Raw genomic sequence first — 24,433 nt, 5'->3', positions numbered from 1 at the left:
TAATACGGATAATGAATTAGTAGCAGTAAATGCAGCACCTTTAATCCCAAACATAGTTTGGAGTATTGCTAAAACTTAGAAAATGAACTTAAATGAGACTTTGTATCTACTTAGTCTCCTAATGTCGACCATGCAAGTAAGTATTACCAGGATGATATGCATTATTAGGTAAGAATATAAGCAGAAAGAATAAGGAGACCTAGAGCGCGTACCATGGAGAAGACGTGCAAGCAGCTGTCGAGCAGCAGCTCACGCGTGGTAGTGGCCGCCACCCGCTGGTTGAGCTATGCCTGGAGTGCGGCGAGTAGTGCGCGGATCCACGCGGTAGTGATGACGTACGTCTCTCTACCGTAGAGACGGGGTTTGTACTCTATACAAATCAGCAAGCAAAATTTGAAAGGAAAAAGGAAAAAAACTTGGCCATTTTATCGAACAAATTAGCTGCATTATCAATGGAAGCGTCGACGCTGGTACTGAGCTCGAATCTTGATAGCCGCTGGCAAGTGGCTGTTAGATTGATCTCTAACCTAACTGGACCCAACGACCCAGTTGGGCCTTTGATTTGCACCCTGATCGGGGGCGCCCAGCCCACCATGGCTGGAGGGCCCCTATCACCCTGCGCTATAAAATGAGGTGGGGGCCGGTGGCTCTAATCACGACGTTGACCTGAGCCGACCTCCCCACCGACAAACCCTAAACCCGATCTAAGCGAGGGTGCAGCCAGTGATGGGAAGTACCTCCACCACAGCACTGCGCCGTCGTCATCTTCACCATCGGCACTGCATCTCTGACACGTCTTCCCCAACCGTCGCTGCCCGTGAGCAGACTGCATCAACGAACCCGATGGCGGCCTCCGAACCCTCCCCCTCTACCGTGTTAGGTTCGGTACCTTTCCCCTTCCCTCTCTGTCTCTCTATTGCTGCACTAGAAGGTATCCTAGGTCTTTGATTCATCAAGCACCCCGGCTAGATCAACTCCTAGACGATCCGAATAGTCTAACAATGGTACCAGAGCCATCAGTTTCTAGGTTTTTAGATCTAGAACGGGTAAACCGATTACAAAAGGAAAAAGAAGATTAGATCCAGTGCGGGTCTAAGAAGAAGAAGAGGGTTTCGGCCGACAAAGGGTTCGGTTGAACCCTAACTTCGATCCCTTTGGATCTGAGAAAAGAAGAGGGTTCAGATGAACCCTAACCCTAACTGGGTTAAAGAAATAATGAGGGCTCGGTTTCAAGAATGTAAGATGCCGAACCCTAAAACCGTAGAGTCCCTCTAGGGAAGATAAACAGTGCCATCCCGAAACCCTAACCCTAACACAGTTAACCCTAAATCTCATCCAAATCGGTCAAAACCGAGAAGAGCAACAAGAACCAAAGAAGGGGAAAAGGGGAAGAGGGAAACCTAGAGGGACTACCTTGCCGTCGTGCAGAACGGCGCGCGGGGAAAAGAGGGCTGAGCCGGGGGGGCACTGCTCGCCGGGCTCTGGCCAAAGAGGCTTCGCGACCAGGCCACTCGACGGCGGCACGCTCACCCACTAGGGAGCGCGCACGCCGACGAGGGGGCCAGCGACGGCGCCGTTGCTCCACTGCTTCACACCTGCTCGTCGCTCGGTGCTGTGGTATTGAGGAGAGAAGAGAGAGCGGAGTGAGGCGAAGAGAGAAAGAGGGCAGTCAAGAATGAGGTTAGGGTTTCCTCGGGAGCGCACGGCATCGAGGTTTTATTCCGAGCGAAACACGTGGGTCACCGTCGGGTCTGGACGGACGATCGAGATTGAACGGGCCAGCGTCCCAGCCTAGGCGGGCGCGCGGGTGCGCGGAGCTTTGCTGGCCTAGGCCCACGTTACGGCCTGGCTGCGGCCTATGCGCGCGCGGAGCGGTGGGCCGAGCCGGCTTTTGCCGGTTTTGGGCCGAAACAGTAAAGAATGAGCCCGTTTTTTGTTTTTTTTCCAGAAAATTGAAAAATGGAAATTGGCTCAAAAGAAAATAGAAAAGAGGATTTTCCTGTGGGTAAAATTCATCAAATTGAATTATTTTCCGCTGCGTATGTAAAGATGTTATTTTCATTATTAAATTCGAACCAACGGGAGAATTTAATTTTGAAAAATGGATATGTTTTGATTCATTCATAATATTGTTATTATTCTGACCAACGTTGATTAATGGCAATATTATGATGTTTTGTCTTGCATCAATTCTATTTTCTGCCCAACGGTGATATAGAATTAATGTAGAGAACAATTGTATGTTTTAATTTTGACCAATGTTGAACTAAGGCATGCAATTGTTATTGTTATTATTTATGTTCTCACTATATATATATGAATTGTGTTTTTAGGAGGATACAACTTGATGAGTTGTATCAAAGAAATCCCACTCTAAAAGGTGATAACTACATTAAGTGGAAGAAAAAGATCGACCTGGCTTTCATCCTCGCTGAGGTGGACTGGGTAGTCACCACACCGTGTCCCACAGAGCCTGTGGCATCGGTGCAGGAGACAAACGAGGCTGATGCAACCTGGGCAACCAGAGAGAAAGATTTTGCATCCCAAAGAATATCCTATGACCTTGAGCATAGGAAATGGGTCACTGCCAACAAGAAGTGTTTGGCTATGATAAAGAACACGATTGAGCCTGCAATTGTGGGCTCAATCCTAGAGTGTGACACCGTCATTGAGTATCTCGAAAGAATAAAGAGTCAGTTCACTGGCTCTTCAAAGACATATGCTACCCAGCTGATAAAGCAGCTGGTGATAGAGAGATACTCAGGCAATGATGGCATAAGAGAGCACATACTAAGGATGAGCCATTTGGCATCCAAGCTAAAACCAATGGATCTGGCTCTCAAGGATGAGTTCCTTATCTATCTGGTTTTTGCTTCCTTGCCAAAAGAGTTTGACACTTTTGTTGTCAACTATAACATACAGCCCGAAAAATGGGACATGGAGAGGCTCATGGCTATGTGTGTGCAAGAGGAGGAGAGAATGAAAGCTACCAATGGTGGCACTATCAATTATCTGAAAGATAACAAGAAAAAGAATACTAATGCTAACTTCTCCTCAAAGTCAAAGGGAAAGGGTCCCATGCTGCATCAGCATCAGCAAAACAAGTTCACAGTAGAGAAAGATCAATGTCTCCACTGCAAGAAGATGGGACATTATAAGAAAGATTGTCCCGATTATCTAAAGATGATCATAGCAAAGAAAGGTGAGAACATTATTACATTCATAAATGAATCCATGTATGTACATTATTCGAAATCTACTTGGTGGATTGACTCAGGTGCAAATGTTCATGTTGCTAATTCTTTACAGGGATTCCGTTCGATGAGGACTACGTAAAGAAGCGAAAGACACGTTAAAGTCACAAATGGAGTCCAAGCAGAAGTTAAAGCCATTGGCGATCTTTCTCTAGAGCTAGCTGATGGTTTCAAACTCATACTTAGAGATGTTCTTTATGTTCCCTCGTTACAGAGGAACTTGATTAGTGTGTCATGTTTGGACAATGATGGTTATGATTGCCATTTTGGAAATGGCAAATGTAAGATAACATTTAATGATGCATGTGTTGGTCTTGCTATCTTACAAAATGAGCTTTATTTGTTATCACTACGTGATGATGTGAATGTTGTATGCGATGATGGGAACGTTGTGTGTGACAATGTGAATGTATCCTCGTCTGCGGATGTAAACAGAAAACGAAAGAGAGCTCACGATGCGTTGTCGAAATTATGGCACTGTCGTTTAGGCCATATTTCGAGGGGGAGAATAGAAAGACTAGTTAAGAATGATATTCTTCCTCCATTAGAGCTCATAGACTTAGAACAATGTAGAGATTGCATAAAAGGAAAGTATGTAAAGAAAATTAAGAAAGATACCAAACGAAGCGCAGGAATTCTACAAATTATTCACACAGACATCTGTGGTCCCTTTCCTGTAAAGAGTGTGGATGGTTTTGATTCATTCATAATATTCACAGATGATTACTTCCGTTATGGCTATATTTATCCAATCAAAGAAAGAACAGAAGCATTGGATAAATTTGAGATATTTAAGGCAGAAGTTGAAAACCAACACAATTTAAAGATTAAGATAGTTAGGTCCGACCGTGGGGGGAAGTACTACGGTCGGCATACCCCATATGGCCAAGTTCCTGGACCTTTTGCAAGGTTCTTACAGGAGAATGGCATAGTAGCCTAGTATTCTACACCGGGTGAACCTCAGCAGAATAGAGTAGCTGAAAGACGCAATCGTACACTGATAGATATGGTGCGTAGTATGATAAGTTACTCCACCTTACCATTGAGCCTGTGGATGGAGGCGTTAAAAATCGCCATTCATATTTTCAATAGAGTATCAAGTAAGTCGGTGCCCAAAACACCATATGAGTTATGGACAGGAAGAGTACCCTCACTAAACCACTTGCGTGTGTGGGGGAGCCCTGCTGAGGCTAAAGTATTTAACCTGAACATTGGGAAGCTAGATCCTAAAACAGTGAGTTGCCATTTCATTGGCTACCCAGAAAAGTCAGAAGGTTTTCGTTTCTACTGTCCAGATAGACATACAAAGTTTATAGAAATGAGACATGCTGTCTTCCTAGAGGATGAAATAATGAGGGGGGGGCATGGTAGCTCGAGAAATTGACCTTAAAGAGAAGTGGGTGTATGCACCCACTCTGATGATTCATGAGCTATTTTTCTCACTACCTGTTGTCGCTGCACCGACAGTGCAAGACACTATGGTGCCAGCACCTGTTGTTATCCCGCCTGTGGCAACAATGAATAATGATGAGGAACCTGTTCTTCAGGATCCTATAGAACCTATTGCCACAAATGAGGGGAAGCAACAACAGCCTCAACCAGAAGATGTGCCAAATGTGGAGGCCCCTAGAAGGTCTCAAAGAGTTAGAAAATTAGCTATTCCTGTTGATTATGAAGTGTACAACACTGATGAATTTCAAATGGAGAATGATCCCACCTTATTTGAAGAAGCCATGAGAAGTGATCATTCATCAAAGTGGCTTGAGGCCATGGAAGATGAAATAAAATCAATGAATGCCAATAAAGTTTGGAATTTAGAGATAATTCCTGAAGGAGCTAAAACAGTAGGTTGTAAATGGGTCTATAAGACAAAGCTTGACTCTCAAGGGAATATAAAGACATATAAAGCCTGACTTGTGGCAAAAGGCTTTACGCAAAGAGAAGGGATTGATTACAATGAGACCTTTTCTCCAGTCTCATGTAAGAATTCCTTCAGAATCATAATGGCATTAGTGGCACATTATGATCTAGAATTACATCAGATGGATATAAAGACGGCATTTCTCAACAGAGACTTGGAGGAAAATGTTTACATGGCACAACCGAAAGGTTTTGTCATGGAAGGAAAAGAATGAATGGGATGCCGCCTAAACAAATTCATTTATGGATTAGAACAAGCTTCAAGACAGTGGTACTTGAAATTTGATCAAACAATAAAGAATTTTGGGTTTAAAGAGAATGTTGATGACAATTGTGTCTATACAAAGTTTAAGAATGAGAAGTTCATCTTTCTTGTCCTGTATGTGGATGATATCTTACTTGCTAGTAGTGATGTCAGTCTACTACTGGAGACAAAGAAGTTTTTGTCCTCAAAATTTGATATGAAAGATCTTGGTGAAGCTTCGTTCATTCTAGGGATCGAGATTCACCGAGATAGAAGTAAAGGGGTATTAGGACTATCACAAAAGGCATACATAGAAAAGATCTTAAAGAAATTCAGTATGCACAAATGTAGTCCCTCAGCTGCTCCTATAGTCAAGGGCGACAGATATAGGGATTTTCAATGCCCTAGGAACCAACATGAGATCGATCAAATGAAAGTGGTTCCATATGCTTCAGCTGTCGGAAGCTTGCAATATGCTCAAGTATGTACACGCCCTGACTTGGCATTTGTTACCGAGTTACTTGGTAGATTCTAGATCAATCCTGGAATAGAACACTGGAAATTGGTAAAGAAAGTCTTGCATTATTTACAAGGAACAAAAGGCCTCGTGATGACGTATAGAAGATCTGATTCACTCCATATAGTGGGGTATTCAGATTCTGATTATGCGGGAGATGATAGAAAATCCACGTCTGGATATGTATTCACTCTCGCAGGGGGAGCTATTTCATGAAAAATCTCAAAACAAACCATCACTACATCATCCACAATATATGCCGAGTTTATAGCGTGTTATGAGGCAACGGGGCAGGTGAATTGGCTAAAGAAGTTCAAACCCAGTTTGAAGGTGGTTGACGACATCTATAGACCACTAAAGTTGTACTGCGATAATAATCCGGCAGTACAGTATGCTCACAACAATAAGTCAAGTGGTGCTGCCAAACACATTGACATAAAGTATTATGTTGTGAAAGATAAAGTCCAAGATCAAGTCATAAGTCTTGAGCATATAAGTACAGTAAAGATGCTCGCGGATCCGTTTACAAAAGGCTTACCACCCAATGTGTTCAGAGAACATGTAGCCGGCATGGGTTTAAGGGAAAGCCTATAATTCCTGGACAAAAGAAGGCCTAAAGATAAGTATCTATTTTAGAACAGAGTAGTGTGTTGTAGCTGTTAAATCTATTGGCAATAGACCGTGACGATGAGACATGCTCTATGCGCTAATCTGTAATGGAATGAACAAAAGTAAAGAATTTGAAAGTAAAAGATGGAAAGAGATCAAGGGGGAGATTGTTAGATTAATCTCTAACCTAACTGGACCCAACGGCCCAGTTGGGCCTTTGATTTGTGCCCTGATCGGGGGCGCCCAGCCCACCATGGCTGGAGGGCCCCTGTCACCCTGCGCTATAAAAAGAGGTGGGGGCCGGCGGCTCTAATCACGAGGTTGACCTGAGCCGACCTCCCCACCGACAAACCCTAAACCCGATCTAAGCGAGGGGCGCAGCCAGTGACGGGAAGTACCTCCGCCACAGCACTGCGCTGTCGTCATCTTCACCGCCGGCACCGCATCTCCGACACGTCTTCCCCAACCGTCGCTGCCCGTGAGCAGACTGCATCAACGAACCCGATGGCGGCCTCCGAACCCTCCCCCTCTGCCGTGTCAGGTTCGGTACCTTTCCCGTTCCCTCTCTGTCTCTCTATTGCTGCACTAGAAGGTATCCTAGGTCTTTGATTCATCAAGCACCCCGGCTAGATCTACTCCTAGACGGTCCGAATAGTCTAACAGTGGCAACATCGAGGACACGGGAACAAGAGGGGCATGGAGGCTGCAGATGCTCTCGCCTCGGCTTCTAGGCCCCCGTCGGCTCTGTCCGCATCGGCGCAGGCGCGACCTTCGCGAGGAGCTTGCCCGCACTCTTCGAGCTCGGCTGCGCGGTCATGGTTGGGTTGAACTCCGCCTGGGACTCTCCAATCTTCGAGCTCGGCTGCTTGCCGTGTTCAGCTTTTAATTGGCTCGATGGATCAAAATCTAACGGCGGAGAGACACGTGGCAAAATAATAGGCTGGAGTCATTGGTCTATTAAAAGATTAGCTGCTTGTTCAAGGGATGTCGACCTATGGAAGGCGAGGCTGCCAAAGAAAGATGCTGCAATTGCACAAAGTTAGGCTTGGTGTTTTCAGTATGGCAATGTAATAGTCGTTTCATTCATTCATTCAATCTCTCCTTCTCCTTCTTTTAAAATCCAATGGGGTAACTTGTACTAAAACGCCAATCGGTGAGTCATGATCAATAAAATTCAGGTGGGGATCCTCTCACCCCGGTGACTTTCAAAAAAAATGCTTTGAAGCCAGGACTTTAGTACTTTGCTTGACTCTCACTCCACAGATAACTGAAAAGATATGGGCAATGGACAAAAACACCAACCTTTTGGAAACAGTGAATGCAGGATATAGATATCGTCTACTCTCTCCGTTTCAACTTATAATCTAGTTTGCTTTGTGCTAAGTTATATTTTCTAGCTTTAATCATGGTTTTAGAAAATTATATAACATCTACAAGTTTAAATATATACTATATCAAAACATGTTTCCCAGAAAAAATTATATTCTATATATAAACCTTGTTAAAGTTAAATAAATTTAACTTAGAACGACGCTAAAATAAATCATAATCTGGAACAGACAGAGTACCACCAGAATAGCTCCAGCCAACAATTGAGCACGGAGTTTCTCTTCTCTCTTGAGCAATTCCTTATAATCTCAATCGTTAATTAGATAGACAGACCGCGGGAACAAATCGAGCCGACCAACTGAAGTGGACTAGACTCATTCGTGAACAAACAACGAAGTCGTACCATATATAACCAAAATATATATATGCATGTGCAAGGAGCACTTCACTCTCTTTTGGAGCCGAAAACACATGCACGAGCTAGCAAGATGTTTTTTTTTCTCTCAGGAAAGTAATGGCATGCACCGACGGAGCAGATTGCCTGGATATTCAGCCTGTTCGCTTGGTCGTAAACGATCGTAAATTTTCAGCTAGAACAATATTTTTCTCTCACACTAAACTAATCAACAGTAATAATCCACGATCATATACGATCGTTTCAGCTCCAGCCGATAAGGCTGAATGGCGCTAGCATGCATGGCTAGGAATCATCCCTTTGAACAGGCGAGCAAAGAGCAGTGCCTCTGTACTGTACTTGTCGCCCTACATGGTGTCTAATCATTCCAACTGTTATGTCCAAAAATGGCACGGCATGTTGGCGCCGACAACAGTCAGTGCACATGAGAGCCTGTATGACTGTTGTGAGTTGTGACCCCATCAATCAGAGCAACGCGTGCATGAAACAGTCGTTGATTCGGGTCCTCCAACACGGTGAGTCAGCTATTGGTCTCGTCAGATGGAAGAGAAAGAAAGAAGATACGATGAGATCGGACAGTACGAAGACGTGTGTGCCTTGCGTTGAGTGTTTGGATATCCAACCCAAATCTTTTTTTAAAAAATTACACAGTATTGTCCTCCAAAATTTACATATAAGTATATCTCAAATTTATATGGCAGAAGATAAAAATTAATTCTATAAATCATCATTTTATGTCACTACTACAGAAAATGTTTATAGCAACGGCTCAATTTTTTTTGTAGGGGCGGTTGGGGATAGAGGCACCACTATAGTGGACGTGCTCGGGACCCACGAGACTAGCCGCCTCTACAAATGGCACGATAGGGGCGGCTGGTGATACAAGCCGCCCCTACAAATGGGTCGATTTGTAGAGACGGCTCACTCACCAGCTGCCCCCGGTGTTGCGATTTGTAGGGGCGGCTTAATCACCAGCTGCCCCAACAAATGATGCACGTACAAAAGGCTGCAGCCCCTTCTTCCGTCTCGGGTCACTCACTCTTATTCGAGAAAAAAGGCTTGGGAGGCCTTGGGCACCTCCCAAAAATTACTCTACTAAGGGAGAAAGTTTTGGTCTCAAATCCTTTGATGAAGAGGTTGTAGAAGGTAAGAAAATATTATTCCGTATTTTTTTAAAGTTTTAATGGTTGGTTAGTGGGTAATTAGAGTTTTGCTATTCTCTCTCTTCTATGGTGCTTGAGCTACTTATGAAATAAATTAGATCTAAGTTTTGAATGTACTAGGGTAAATTAGCTAGGGGAATAAGATCATACCCTTATTTGGTCCATGTTTCTTGATTTTAGTGAACAATTAGTTAGTTTTATGGATGTTTCATGTGCATATAGATCTAGATCTAGATCTAGGGTTTGCTTTTTTTATTAATTTTATTTTTGTAAATTTATGTTTGATGAAATTCGACTAGGGTTTGCATGAAAGATATTGGGTAAAATATAATTATTGCTAATTATTGTCTTTGAAATTATTTATTGTAATCAACAAATATGTATTTTAATTATTTATGGATAAATAGGTCATTAATTAATTTTCCTCTACCATGGTGTGTTCGTATGCTTTATGTAATTATATTTGATTTATATTCATATATATATATCTGAAGTATATACAATTATTCTCAAGTAATTATTAATTTGATTCTTTTTATATATATCTGAATAAATTGTCCTTTAATGTTTGTTTTGTTGTTGTTGTAAAAGATGGAGTACATGAACTCTTGGATGTATGGTTCGTTAAGGTTCAAGGCAGGTTTCCGTGAAGAGGTGGATAAATTTATTGAAGCCGCAGAGAAGCATGCAACGACGTTGACAAAGAATAAGGATACAATTATTTATCCATGTAAAGATTGCAAGAACCGTATGACATGTACAGATGTGACTATCATTGGATCACATTTGATTATACGAGGATTGGTTGAGGACTACACAGTGTGGATTTATTATGGTAAAACGGTTATTGTTAACGACGAGGATGAGGAGGAATACGACGATGAAACCCTAGAATCTCTGTCCCAATATTCAGCAGAGCTTGATGCACGAATGGATCCCAAGTTTGGCAATGAACAAGGTGGTGATGCTGGTGGTTTGGATGGTAACGACGAAGGTGGTGCCAATAATGATGGCGGAGCCCGTATCGGGGATGAAGATGATTTGAAGGACATGATTCGAGTCCTTGGACCAGAGATTTTACTAAAGAGCCCGAAAGGTCTAGAAAATTTTGAAAGGGTGAAAAAACATCGAAGGATGCTGTGTATGGTGTTAAAAAGGGTTGTCCGACACACTAGACATTGCTACGTTTTGTGCTTGAGCTATTCATCCTGAAGGCTAAGTACGGCTGGTCAGACTGTAGTTTTAATGATCTATTGCATCTCCTGTCATTGGTGCTGCCACAACCAAACTCAGTTCCTGCCAACACATACCAAGCGAAGAAGGTCATAAGTCCATTGACAATAGGGGTTGAAAAAATCCATGCATGCCCCAACCACTGTATTCTTTTTCATGGCGAAATATTCAAGTCACTGTATAGATGTCCTCGATGTGGGGCCAGTCGATACAAGAACAATGACCTTTACGATGGGGATGAAGCCTCCACGGGAAAAAAAAGGAACAAGAAGGGTACGAAAAAGGTGGTACAAGAATCTCAGTCCTAAGAGAACACTCCACTAGGCAACAATACAAAGCAGAGAAGAATTCCTGCCTTGGTAATGTGGTACCTGCCAGTGACCGACCGTTTGAGACGTATCTTCCTAAACCCTAAAGAAGCCACACTCATGACATAGTGGGTGATGAGCGCAAGGTGGATGATGATAAGATTGCACACCCGGCTGATTGTACTCAGTGGCAAAGGATCGATGAGAAACACAATGAATTCAGCGATGACCCAAGGAATGTACGATTTGGCTTGAGCATCGATGGAATGAATCCCTTCAATGGAAGCACGGATTTGAAGAGGACATACACATATACAAGAAATATGGCAGAGACCAGGAGGCTAATCTTGAGCTCCAAGTGAAGGCTCTAGTTGCGAAGGCGTTGGAGGAGCAAGGAATGTCTATGGAGCTATGAACATTAATGGCGCTGTCGGGAGAACTAGCATTAGTTGGCAGCCATCAGAAAGTTCCTAGCAGCCAAGGTTCCACTACAACCATAACCCCCGTCGATCGCATACGGGAACCAACTAGTTGCACCTTGGTGTTTCTCAGCGGCCGACAGAACATTGTGATGGAGGTGGCAACGGGTGTGGCACATCCTCCCGGTGGCTTACACCACAATAATAAGATACCGTCGGACTACACTAGAGTCGAGGTGCATACCGTGAAGCCCGAGTTCATGCAGTGGAGGATAGACTACGCAACTCCCGAGGGGCTGGTGTTACTCAGAGACATAATGGGGTAGTTCATCCTCTGGCACAAACGGGACATTATATTGACTGCTTCTTCGCCGCCTCCCCCTCTCTCAAATTTGGAGCGAGTTGTTGAGGATGGAGAGATATTTTCACCGTCTCATGACCACCACATTCCTGAGATACCACATTCTTTCCCACCTCCTAGCGAGCACGTGCCTGATAAGCCACAACCTTCTCCAGCTCGTACTGAGCAAGTGCATGATGAGATGCCACAGTCTTCTCAACAAGCACAACCGATACATGAACAACGAGTGCCTCCTAAAGAAGGTGATGCACAAGAAGATGAGGATGTGCCTGAATGGAAACTTTAAAAGAAGCATCCAATCACCATAAGGCTAATTTATGTTCCGATGAAACACGTCTCATCGGTGCATAAGTGGTATGCCCATGACCAGTTAAAGCCTGAGAACCAAGTTAAAAAAGTCCCAACACGGGCTTCTGAGGAGGCCGTCACTAGCAAAGTCCACCAAACAGCAAAGAAGTATCCAAATGTTGATGCCATCAAATGGTCAAAGGATTGCCTGAAAACATATGAAAGAGGCAAGCCCTTCCTACCAAACTAGGACATCCAGCGCCTACCACTTGGAATGAGAAGGTTTCATGATTGGTACTTGCGTGTTTTCCTAACGAGCATAGACCTCATACAAGCATGCTTCTTCGTCGGCACATTTGGAAGCCCAGTCGAAAAAAATATCTTTGACTTCAATGACATGCAGACATGCTTTCACCTCGGAGCAATGGAAATATATCTAATTCGCACGTGGTGCCTGTAAGTCCTTGCCCTCCCGATATGATATGAATGTAATCTTTGGATTTTGTTGTAACTAACCCATGCCGTGATTTATAGAATGCAAGTGCACACTGTAAAACAAATGCCAAGTGTGAAAGTCGGGTATATAGACCCTCAAGTTATAGCATAAACAAATTTTAATTACCCTAGACAGTGGAAACTGGATGCCAAAGAGCTAGTTGCTGGAAAGACCTTCCGGGAGAAAGAGGACATCCGTGCAAAGAAACTAAGGCAAGAGTCCCTTAAGGTTTCGGCATATATTGCCCTGGCTTTTAAAAATCTCCAACAGTACTCTACTATATGGCTACCATACAACTTTGAGTAAGTTCAACTCTATACTTAAAGCTTTGTTTGATATATTTTATTCGATGCAAAAGAGCTTATCTAGTTCTATGATTAAATTCATGCAGCAACCACTGGATTTGTATAGGCGTCGATGTCGGGAGGAGCATGACATGGGTCTTTGATTCAATAGATAGGGACCCGGTGTCGGTGCAGAAAGTGACCAATACGTAAATATTTATAGTTTTGTCGTACGTTGTGATCGGATGTGGCCCAGCACTCAATGACACAGGGTTTATACTGGTTTAGGCAACGTGGCCTACGTCTAGTTTGAGTTGGTCGGTGACTTTATTCCTGAGCCTAGATGCTCAAAGTTTGCTGTGGGGTTACAAACGGAAGGGAGAAAGATGGAGGTTGCAAGAGGCCTGGTCGGACTCTGGTCTGAAGGGCCGAGAGCGATGGGAGCTCCACTATGTGCTAAGTGTTTGAGCGTGTGCTCAAGGTTTGAACCTAGTAGTTCTATTGTAGTGTGTGAGTGAACTGATCCTCTTTTTGTTGGGAGAGAGCGCATCCCCTTTTATAGATGAAGGGAATGGCCTTACAAGTGAGAGAGGGAGAGTGCATGTATGCTAAGTCTTGTTGCCCACGTCGTCGGGTACAAGATGATTATAGGCGCCCATAACACTGTTAATGTTAGATGCATGTGGGAGGTTGCATCGTCTTCTTCTGGTATAGCAGATGTCGGTGACTGTCATACTGTTGATGCATAGAGGCATGTAGGGGGTTTTACCATGTTTGCCTGGTATGGTAAATGCCGGCGCCCACGACACTGTTGATGCCCAGAGGCATGTGGGGGAGCCTTACCGTGTTTGTCTGGTATGGGGAGTTGATGGCGCCTACAACACTGTAGGGCAAATATCGGTGTCCACAACACTGCTTGGGTTCTGACATGCCAGGAAGGTTGCAGGGTACCCTTCTGACATGCCTTGTTGGTATTGTCCTGCAGGTGTATAGGTACGGTCCTCGGTATTACAGTTTGACTTGAGTGCCCTACCTTACTTTCTCTGTCTGTTTCCTGATCCTTACCGAGCGGGCGTCCCCGGTCGGTTGGTCCCAGTCGACTCTGATTGCGCAGTCGGAGAAGAGCTGTAAGCAGGGGTTCGGCGTATCCCCGGTCGAAGACGCGGGTCGAAGTCGGAAAGTGGTGTTTGGCTAGGCCTTCGAGTCGGAGAGGTCGTCCGGAGGTGGGCCGGAGTCAGAAGCGAGCGTTGTTCTTCCTTGGTGAGGCCTTCCGATCGGAGAGGCTGGTCGGAGTCGGAAGCGGCGTCGTTCCTCCTCGGCCAGGCTTTTCGGTCGGAGATTAGATCGCCCTTCTGGACTGTCATTTAGGTATTTGGGCCGGCCCAGGAGTTATGCGTCGTTCACAATGTTGTCTGTTGAGCCGAGCCTTTGTTGGGAAGCCGGTCCATGAGGGACCTCGGGTTTATGAACCCGACACCCAGTAACATACAAAGACTTCATATCAATTCTCAAGACGTATACATATCGATAATCCTCATTAGCTTATATATTTGTATACATACTTGTAACATTCACTTTTGAATACTAACAAGTTGCATTTGCTAAAATAATTTAAACAGGGCATTCATGTTCTATGTCAATGAACATCACGGAAGGCATGATCCAGTAAGGAAGAAAAGACTGGCTATAAAAATACTATATGTGGTAAGTGTAACTTACTTTAGTACTCCATTACATGGCTGTCAAAAGCATTACTTAACATTTCTATATACAAAACACACAGTGCTCTAAGCAGAAGCCTGAGAGTGTACATTATGGATACTATAAATGTTCTATGATGAGTAACACCAGTGCCTACAAGAGACACCCCTTAATGGTAGGTTTGAACCTCTTCACCCGTAGTATAAAAACTTCGCACATGATATGAAATACTAAATCGAAACTTGTTCTCTTGTAGTGAAAAAAAGAGAAAGAAATGAAAAGAGACCCATACAAGGATGACCAACTCTTAAAGCTCGTCGGCAACCTTTACAACTTCATATTGGACTAGATTGTACACGTCAGAGGCACCTACCATGACTAAGATTCTGACTTAGGTAGAAATCCTCAGTACCATCACCTTCGTGAGACTGAAAGGCTAGCTCTAGGCCGTTGATAACAATGTGTATGGAATTTGATATTGGTCTTACCTTGTGGGACGGTTTGGACTTATGGAACGAATTAGACCTGTGAATTATGTCTATTTAATGATGGATTGTATATATTCTTGTGAATTGGACGTGTAATGGTAGTTTATATAATGCTCTTGTGCTTGTGGTCAGATTTGAATTATATATGTTCTGGTCAGATTTGAATTATATATATATATATATATATATATATATATATATATATATATATATATATGTGTGTGTGTGTGTGTGTGTGTGTGTGTGTGTGTTTTTCTGGTCGAATTTGAATTGTAAATTTGAATTTTTGTGAAAAAATGTACTGTAGGGACGGTTCTAGACTGAACCGCCCCTACAAACAGGTATTATAGGGGCGGCTGGTACTACAGCCGCCCCTACAAATACATGATTTTGTAGGAGCGGCTGATAACACCAGCCGCCTCTACAAATCGATTTGTAAGGGCGGTTTGGGAACCGCCCCTACAAATACATGATTTGTAGAAACGGTATGGTAGGGACGGCTAGCCGAGCCGCCTCTACAAAGCCTCATCAACCGCCCCTAGAAAACATTCCTGTAGTAGTGTGTTTCTACTTTGCAACTTATAACACGCTCTTCAACTCGCCCTCTTCTGGTAGAAATGCAACACATAATTATTTCTCTCGTATAGTAAACAATAATATACAAATATAATTTATATACAATTATATTAACTTAATTAATATATATCTAAATTATGATTATTCAAATAAATTTAATTCCCATGATCCAAACGGGTGATAGCAACAAGTCAAGAAGTACTCCTTGCGTTGTTGGCTTGTTGAGCGCTGCTGTAGCAGTAGCAACATACTGTTCCTGCATAGGAGTACGTGATTAGTAGAAGTCATTTGTTTATGTATCTTCGAACAATTTCTCTTCGAGGGAACGACCCTTTTTTTCCCAACCGAGACTATTCTCCTTTCTTTTTGCAAAACAACTGAGAGAATTTTCCTTCTAATGTCCCACCAAAAAGAAAATTAATTTTCCACGAAGAATGAAGAAAAAGGCACTTCCAGTAGTGAAGAAAAAAATATTTTTATATGGGAAATATCCGGGATGAGCGATAACATGACTTCTTTTCGGCGTTGTGAACATAACATCCCCTGAAACAAAGCATATACCAGCGTCCAGTCCCAACCTTAGTGGGCCATTTTCCCTTTCTCGGCCTAATTGCGACCTTGGTCTCAGTCGTCAGGGCCACTTTTGTAAAACCTGCTTAATTTAATTTTTCAAAATGTGAAAAGGTGTCCAGTTCATCGAAATCTTTTGGCTGCAAACAAGCATCTGCGGTTGCTTCCATTTGCGGTTGCAAAGCATGGTCGTATACTCGTATATGAATCTCCTTTCTTGCAGCAAAGAGAAGAACCGAGCTTTCGCATCGTTTTCGCTGGCAGAAGTATCAAAGAAATCCATCATCAGAGGTCTTCAAGAAGCAAACAATCTGCGCTTTAATTTCTCCTCGATCATCATTCATTCAGCATGACAGTTTTAAACCGTGCGATGTAAAAATATTTCTTTTCTCCATGCGCTCTTGGATATTTTTCTCCCCACCTTCTGCGACGTTGAATTGGAGAGGTACATACGACCAAGTAGTTAATTGCACGTATCTTAGTGGTTTTTTTTTTGTGGTGGAGCCTACGAATTTAGTTTAGAATTTATCAACGCTTTTTCAAGTCGTTGACTTAGTACGATATTATTCTTTCTTTAGAAAACATATGCGTGTGTTAGCCAAAAAAAAAAAAAGTTAACTGCACAGCCTGATCAGATGTTAGACGCAGGAACAGACATGAGACGAGGAGAACGTTGGCCGCGGCTGTGTCTCGCATCAATTCTGATTTCTGAGAGAACACCGCACCACCGGCCACCGCTTCGCTAGCCAATAAACAATAAAAAAATAAAAAACAGATGTCAGACTACACAACTACTCCCTCTGTCAACAAAACACGTAATTACGGGTCATGTGCCAGCAAAGTTGGACCAAATTTACAGTGAATACTATTTACATTTATAATTTCAAATTAATTTATTAAGAAAATACATTTTGTAATGAATCTAATGATATTTATTTGATGTTATAAATATTAATATTTTTTATCTATAATTAATTGAATTTGGGATACTAAACCCTGATACTCTGCTGAATTACATGTTTTTGGGACGGAGAGAGCACGTAAACTGTGAGAGGTCTTCTCGAAGAACGTGCGAGCCTAGGAGTGACTCGCTAGCGCGCTGCCATGTCTTTGCTCTGACCAATGAGGGCCTTGTTTAGATTGAGAAAAATTTCAACCCGATGAATAGTAGCACTTTCGTCTTATTTGGTAAATATTGTCCAATCGTGGACCAACTAAGTTCAAAAGATTCATCTCGTGATTTCCAACTAAACTGTGCAATTAGTTTTTTTTTTTACCTACATTTAATGCTCCATGCAAGTGGCTAAAAATTGATGTGATGGAGAGAGAGTGAAAAAACTTGGAATTTTGGGGTAATCTAAACAAGGCCGAGGTTTCAGCTTGACTAGCAATTTGTACATTGTTGGGGACGCCCTCAGCACCGGCAAGATACGTGCGCTCCCATCAGCATATGCACGTCCATCTTACCATCTTCTGAAGGTGGACACTTGGACATATTTGCTCCACAGTTCGTCCAGTTGGCGTTTCGCGTGTGGTCTAGATTCACGTCACGTGCTAGCACGGTTCTTTCACCTGTTCTTGCTGTCCTCTGTTCCGCTGCCGTCGTGCTGAGATCGGAACCAGGGCAGGTCAGTAGAGTACTTCGTTAACGGGAATAACGCTTTCTGGTCTAAGGATAAAATCCCGGCAACACATGAACTCCTATCAACATACGCTTTTTTGGCACAATGGCACATGCATGTCGGTTTATCTTGTTCCGATGTACTCTACTCGCTCTGTCCATTGAGTCTATGTGCTGATTGGTTTCTGGGATGATAAATTGACTGATGCTGGTTTGTCGTGAGAGAAAAATACTGTTGGCTGGCTGATAAGTCCTGACTGAAACCAACCAGCGAACATGCTGATGAAAACATGCAACTATGGGTTGCGTGCTAGAAAAGGCAGCTCACGTTTAACCAAATTTCTGTGAATAGTATTCATATTTATGCCTCCAAATCAATTTATTATGAAAATATATTTCTTAATTAATCTAATAATATTTACTTGATATCACAAATATTGATACTTTTTTATCTATAATTGGTCAAACTTAAGATACTAAAACGTAATACTGTGCTAGAATTGCATGTTTTTCTGGACGGAGGGAGTACGAATATATCCAGACTGAAACCTTCGTGTGCTGTTTGGTTCAAATTTTGGGACAGTAATGTTAATGTAATCATTTACCGCAATATGTTACAATGCAATACTTTACTCCCTCGGTCCCTAAATATATGTATTTCTCGCTTCCTCATAAATAACTTTAATTAATTTTATATAAAAATAATATTAATATTTACAATGCATAATTGATATCATTAGATAGATTTTTGAATCTAGTTTTTTAATAAATTTATTTAGAAATACAAATGTTGCACGTATTTTCTATAAATTTAGTCATATGACACGAAAACCTAAAACGACAAATAATAAGGGAGGGAGGAAGTACGTCTTCTGTTTGGTTTCGAGGCTGAAGCACGCAATGGACAACGCCAGAAAGTGGGCAGCATCGTCGTTACGAAGGCCAGGTATCTGATACCGCGTCGATCGATTAGGCAGAAGCCGAAACAAACAATAAATAAAGTGATCAGGTGCCGCTGTTAATATGCAACAGGGTAAAACGCCCGAACCAAACACGCTCAGACCCACCCTCACACGAGCCATAAAAATAAGCAATTGCAGACAATCACATTAGATCCAATACACAAATCTGGAACAATTGTTGACAATATCCGGCAAATATCCCAATAGTTGGCCTACAGACTAGACATCCAGCTCTCACGCGTTTGCGGACATACTAATTTAGTCATACAACAGGTTTAACACAAGCTCACAAAGGCACAAGCCCCTCAAGGGTACAGCTCTAGGAGCATCGGAGGACAGATCCAATGTCAATTGGGGCCATACTTATGGCCAAGAAACTACATCACCTACTCAGTTTTCACAGGATTGAATTCCACGATAACCACATGACTCAATTTCTAGGAGCACAGCTGGCCAAGTGAGCCTTGAAATTCTCCAGTTCTGTAAGAACTTCATCCTCAGGGCGGTAGATCAAATCACTCATGCGCCATATCTGCACAAACAAAACAGTAAGAATAGAAGGCAATCATTAGTAGATTTAGTAACTCCAATTAACTATGAAAATGCAGATTGATATTTCTCTTATAAAATCACTTGTTTGCAATATTGCAAGAAAGAGATGTACCTGCAGTGTTCCACCTCCACCAGTGCTCTCACCATCATCAGAGACACTGACAATTGTCCAAGGATCTGACGAATTCCAGTGGAAGTCTACGATCTTATCCCTGCCAAGATGTACAGCATGAATTATGAAATGCATGGAAAAAATAGAAGCATGTATGCAAAGGGTTAGTTTTGCATCTGAGACAAACACAACAAACCTATGACCAGCATGCTGAAAGAAAAGCCCGGATGGGACATTAGAATTTTTCTTCTTCCCAACCTGCCAGTACAAAAACTTATATTAGTCAGGCCAGAGAAGTACAAGAGAAATCACAGGCAACTGAATCCAATCACCTTCACCAATAGTTGTGCATGTTTCCTTCAGAAAAGAATAGTTCAGTTTATATGAGTGGTTACCTTCTCATGGTCCCACACGTTTAAGAAACCATCTTCCGCAGAACTTCCAAAAACAGATGCTCTGTCAGGTGACCACTGCAATCCAAAAGACTAGAATTATGGCAAAAAGGTATCCAAAAACATCATAGGTGGCAACCATATCTGTATAAAGAGAACATAATAGAAAAATTATTATCTTGACATGCCTGAACACAAAGAACAGCAGCTTTATGGCCCTCAAATTTGTGAATTGGAGCACCAGCTCCTCCCGAACCCAGATTGCGACGATCCCACATTCGGACAGAGTTATCGGCAGAACTGAAATATCAATTGAAACATTCATTACTTAAATATGTAAGGAACTCATGGAAATGGAAAAAAATCACAAATTATGCTGAATTAAGCCTTAATGCCATCATACCCAGTTAAGATATAGTTAACGTCAAGGGGATTCCAATCAACACAGTGAACATCTCCACTGTGAGCTTTCTCAACCTGGAAATAAAGAATAAATAACTTTTAACGTCATAGTTCATACTGAATGTAAAATTTCCATTTCCTGAGAAAGAAGATCGACAGGTACACCATATTACCAAAAAAACACACCCTGTTTGGAAGAAGTTTTTTAAAGAAAAAAACTGAACAAAATATTGTTCACCAGAACCAATAAATCTCTGAATTTTTCAACACATTATATCAATTGGGTTAATGAAATGAATAACTATTCGAGAAAACAGAATTAGAAGCAGAAGAATCATGCAACAGGTAAATAATTCCATGTGAGTCACAATGGTCTCGTTAAAAGCTAAAAGCCTATCACCTCTTTGCTTGAAGCTATGTTATTACAAAAGAAGGCATATTGCATTCATGTACTCAACTTCGGCCAAAAACATACTTGATCCTATTAGATGCGGAACAGAAGAACGTCACCTTAACAGCTGGGCCAGTGCCAGTTCGAGCATCCCACAGAATAAGACAAGCATCATCACCCACACTACAAAACTCCTGCGCACTACATCCCCAAAAAGAAAAGAAAAGAAAAGGGTATTAATATAAATGAAAATAAGGCATATTCACAAACAAGACCACTGATCCTAACAGCATTAAACAAAAAGAATTGTTTTAACAATGAACATTTGAAAAATTGGATGATGATGATGTTGATATATATGCTAATGTTTGGAGTCCATCCATTGTTTCGAAGGCAACCAGAAAATAGATAACACTATTTACCTGGAAGGGCAGAACTGAACATCTTCAACAGTGCTGTCATGTCCGTGGAATATACCTCTAGGATCAACTTTAGGACTCTCTTTTTCAGTTGCAGTTTTACCAGACTGCTTGCTGCCAGATGCTCCAGGAGAAGACGAGGAATCCCCAAGGGCAGATATGTGGTCTTGGATGCTCCACAAGACAACAGATTTGTCCTTTCCTATTTAAGTTATGTATTTGAACAAAACACAGGTTATCATTTATCAAAGCGCAATAAGCAATAGACTTTGAAAAAGGACTGCCCTTTTCATAGGGTCTGTATAGCTGGAAAACAGAACTTTGCAGTCCCAAAAAATTTTCATGTAAATCATCTTAGGTCCAAACTGAACTTAACCATGTGGTTATTACATAGGCTGATATGGTGTGGTGACGACTAAGGTTCCATTCTAATTTATTTCCATGTATCTTAAAGTTGACATGGTATCTCTCATTCTATCAGACAGCTAAATCAGGATTGAACCTGCTCACACTTGCATGCACTGGTTTCCATGAAATCAAAAGTTGAGTTCACAAGTCTGGGAGGGGCCCAAGCGACAATTGCATATTCTCAATAAATAAATCGAACGTGAGCCAGGAACATTTATTACTTGTTAGAAGACAAATAATTCAATCATTAACTGTTATGACAAATCTAGTCTAGTATAATAAGATAACTAACACTTGTAAGCATCACAGAGAGCGAGCTCATGGCACAAGATTTTAATTTTAAATAACAGCTACCTTCAGTCCCAACAAAGTGCCATAATGGGCATGGACAGTATCCAACTCTCGATAGTAAATTTTCCAAAAGAGAACATAGTCAATTGGAGTTAAAAAGACGCTGCTGCACAGATTTAGGCGTCAAATGGGTTGAGACATAAATCCTAGGGCACAAGATTGACTAATGACTAAGTAATTAAATGCAACAGGTAGTAGAACATATACATTTTTTGTGAAGAAAGATACACATCCTAAGGGGAAGGACACTTGCCAATGCAATAAGGGAACATATCGTCATTCCACGAGACTTACTTGGAGCTAAAGCTTGCGCATGAGACATCCAAACAAACTAGATAAATAGTTGACCCCTAAGGGAGTAGGAAAACACAAACGTACAAGATGAAAATAGGCTAACCTCCTGATAGGACATATGGTTCGGCTGGACACATGGCAAGCGCAAATTCCGCATTTTCCTTATGTCCCGTTAATATCTAACAAACAGTAGATGCTAGTAAGCCTGTGCCAAAAAAGAGTACATCTGACACACTGAACTAAACAATGAATCATACCAGATCAGGGCGAGATTCGGAAGCTCCCAGGACGGCATGTCTATTTGGCTGTGCTTCAACATCCCAAATAAGTACCTGAATGACAATGGAAAAAAGGTTGACACCCATAAAACCGCAACCCATTATGCCTCACAAGAATTAAACAGCAGTATAAAGGTCTGTACATACATCTGGACTGTCAGTGTGAGTGGCTATGATCTTACTGTTCTGTGGAAGCTCCCTGATTCTGTTAACCTGTTTGCAAGGTAAAGACACAAACAATGCATCAACCATCTGGTTTCATAAATCAGACAAAGCATCGTATAACTACAATTCAAATACGAAAGCAAGCTGAGGAACAAGGTTGAAAAGCCAATACATAGTGGCCACATTTTAGGATCTGCATGAGCAACATGTAAAAAGTAGACTAATAAAATACAAAAAGGCCAACTTCGATATAAAATAACCCTTACTTCACCAGGATGAACTATGGTCTTGTACTTCTTAACAAAAGGTGATCGTGCTTCCTCGTTAAACTGCAAAAGGAATGTAGATATCTGGTGAGCACTATTGTCTGGAACCATTCTAATGCAGTTTAGACATAACTCTGACTGGAAAAAGTCTTAAGTTTCTGATTATGTTGAGATGAGAACTGGAATCAAAGATCAAAGAAACACCACAAGAGACACAGCTAAAACTAACGCATTTCTGCTTTCTCCAAACACAACTGTAATCAATGCAACAATCAATAACTAACCTGCGAGATATGTTCAGCTGCTGCAACCCTTGGTTTCACAACTTCACAGTTTGCGATAACCAGAGTATTAGGCACACTCCCATCCGTCTGAAACCATAGCACAAAAGCAACCCCACAGTTAGCTAGCTCCAATAACGATAGCATGCATACTCATCAGCCAACAAAAACCTAAGCATTGACAGCATTTGCTTCTTCAAACTGATATAAAATAATACGTATATGCTTGCAGATGCACTTGCCTGCTCAGATAAGTAAAGGCGTTGACGATTCTTGTAGGTAGCTTTCTCAAACTGTGGCCCCCACCTGTTACCGAACAACCAGATATGAGTATCGTAAGTTGCAGAGTCACATGGAGGAGGGGACAAGCATCTTACAGAAAGCAGTTAATGTGCAAATATTTATCATTAGTTTCAAATTATCTGGTGAGATAACAGGATGATGCACAAGCACAACTCTGATGCACTCATGCACATAAGGTGCATGACCAAAATCATGTTCCCACTCTAATCAACTGGTGCATTAGGAATTTTCAGAGATTTGTTCAAATTGAACAAGTAGCCGCAGCAATAATAAGTTAATAACATTTTTTTGCTTAGTAATAAGTTAATAACATGTAGACAAAGCTTCTACCCCCTCAAACTGTCAAACAGTGACACCCGCCAAAACCCACCCACCCATAAACCCTAGCATCACAAAACGCTAATCCACCATCCAGACCCATCATTCCCGCCCCTTCCCACGCTATTCCCACCAACGCACGATCCATGGGACAGATCTAGAGTCACCGCAAGTACAACCCCGGATCAAAACCCTAGACACGAACCACGCCCTACTCCATTTCACCAGCATCAAAACCCTAATCCTGCAGGAATCTTCAGGGAAACGGTGGCTACGGGCACGAAACAACCGAAAGGGCGAGCCGGAAGGAAGAGGAGGTGCGGTGGGCAGAGGAAGTTACCGGCAGGAGAGGGATGGCCAGACGAGGTTGTGGTTGGCAAACCAGTCGTAGAGAACGGGGATGACCGACTTCCACTGCGCGTAGCGCTCGTCCACCGCCGCCCTGGAGCCGCTTCTCTCCTTCATCTCCGACACCGCTGGTCGACGCCGGCGACTGCCCCGCGCCTCTCACTCCCACGGCACGCTCGCTGCTACTGCGAGGGCGTGCTGGCGTCTCGAGCCTGGACGCTTGTGGAGTCCCTGGTTCCGCCTGCGTTGCGAGCAGACAGAGGGATCCAATGTTCGGAGCGGAGCGGGGGCTGTCTGGGCTGGGCCGAGTAATCTTAAGGCCGGAGAGAGTATTTCGTGGCCTGCTATAAGTTGGGCTGGACCGTGGACCTTCTAATAGCCTGTGAAGAAGTTGG

The 24,433-nt window shown here is 42.5% G+C and overlaps 1 protein-coding gene across 1 annotated transcript; it reads right to left on the bottom strand.

Annotated features, from left to right (window-relative positions):
* Window positions 1-18,883: 18,883 nt before the first annotated feature.
* Window positions 18,884-24,292, bottom strand: LOC136450336 (WD-40 repeat-containing protein MSI4-like). The gene is made up of 15 exons (XM_066450729.1): window positions 24,031-24,292; window positions 23,312-23,375; window positions 23,073-23,159; window positions 22,789-22,851; window positions 22,505-22,570; window positions 22,337-22,411; window positions 22,183-22,258; window positions 21,030-21,228; window positions 20,727-20,808; window positions 20,218-20,291; window positions 20,003-20,114; window positions 19,818-19,892; window positions 19,619-19,680; window positions 19,423-19,522; window positions 18,884-19,290 (listed from the first exon to the last, which is right to left on the bottom strand). Exons 1-15 carry the CDS (start codon window positions 24,153-24,155, stop codon window positions 19,189-19,191), a joined length of 1,362 nt encoding a protein of 453 aa, XP_066306826.1. The 5' UTR covers window positions 24,156-24,292; the 3' UTR covers window positions 18,884-19,188.
* Window positions 24,293-24,433: the final 141 nt, after the last annotated feature.

The sequence above is a fragment of the Miscanthus floridulus genome, chromosome 5 (genome assembly GCF_019320115.1).
Source record: "Miscanthus floridulus cultivar M001 chromosome 5, ASM1932011v1, whole genome shotgun sequence".
NCBI classification, from domain to species: domain Eukaryota; kingdom Viridiplantae; phylum Streptophyta; class Magnoliopsida; order Poales; family Poaceae; genus Miscanthus; species Miscanthus floridulus.
The sequence above is the reverse complement of the archived record's forward strand: the minus strand, read 5'-3'. Positions and strand labels throughout refer to the sequence as shown.

What these genes read in the sequence shown, in the direction of transcription:
- LOC136450336 (XM_066450729.1), bottom strand. Translation starts at nt 24,155, where the DNA reads ATGAAGGAGAGAAGCGGCTCCAGGGCGGCGGTGGACGAGCGCTACGCG. An exon ending in CCATAGTTCATCCTGGTGAA is followed by an intron (nt 22,571 to 22,788) that starts GTAAGGGTTATT and finishes CCTTGCAAACAG; the next exon opens with GTTAACAGAATCAGGGAGCT. An exon ending in GTTCAGTTCTGCCCTTCCAG is followed by an intron (nt 20,809 to 21,029) that starts GTAAATAGTGTT and finishes TTGGGGATGTAG; the next exon opens with TGCGCAGGAGTTTTGTAGTG.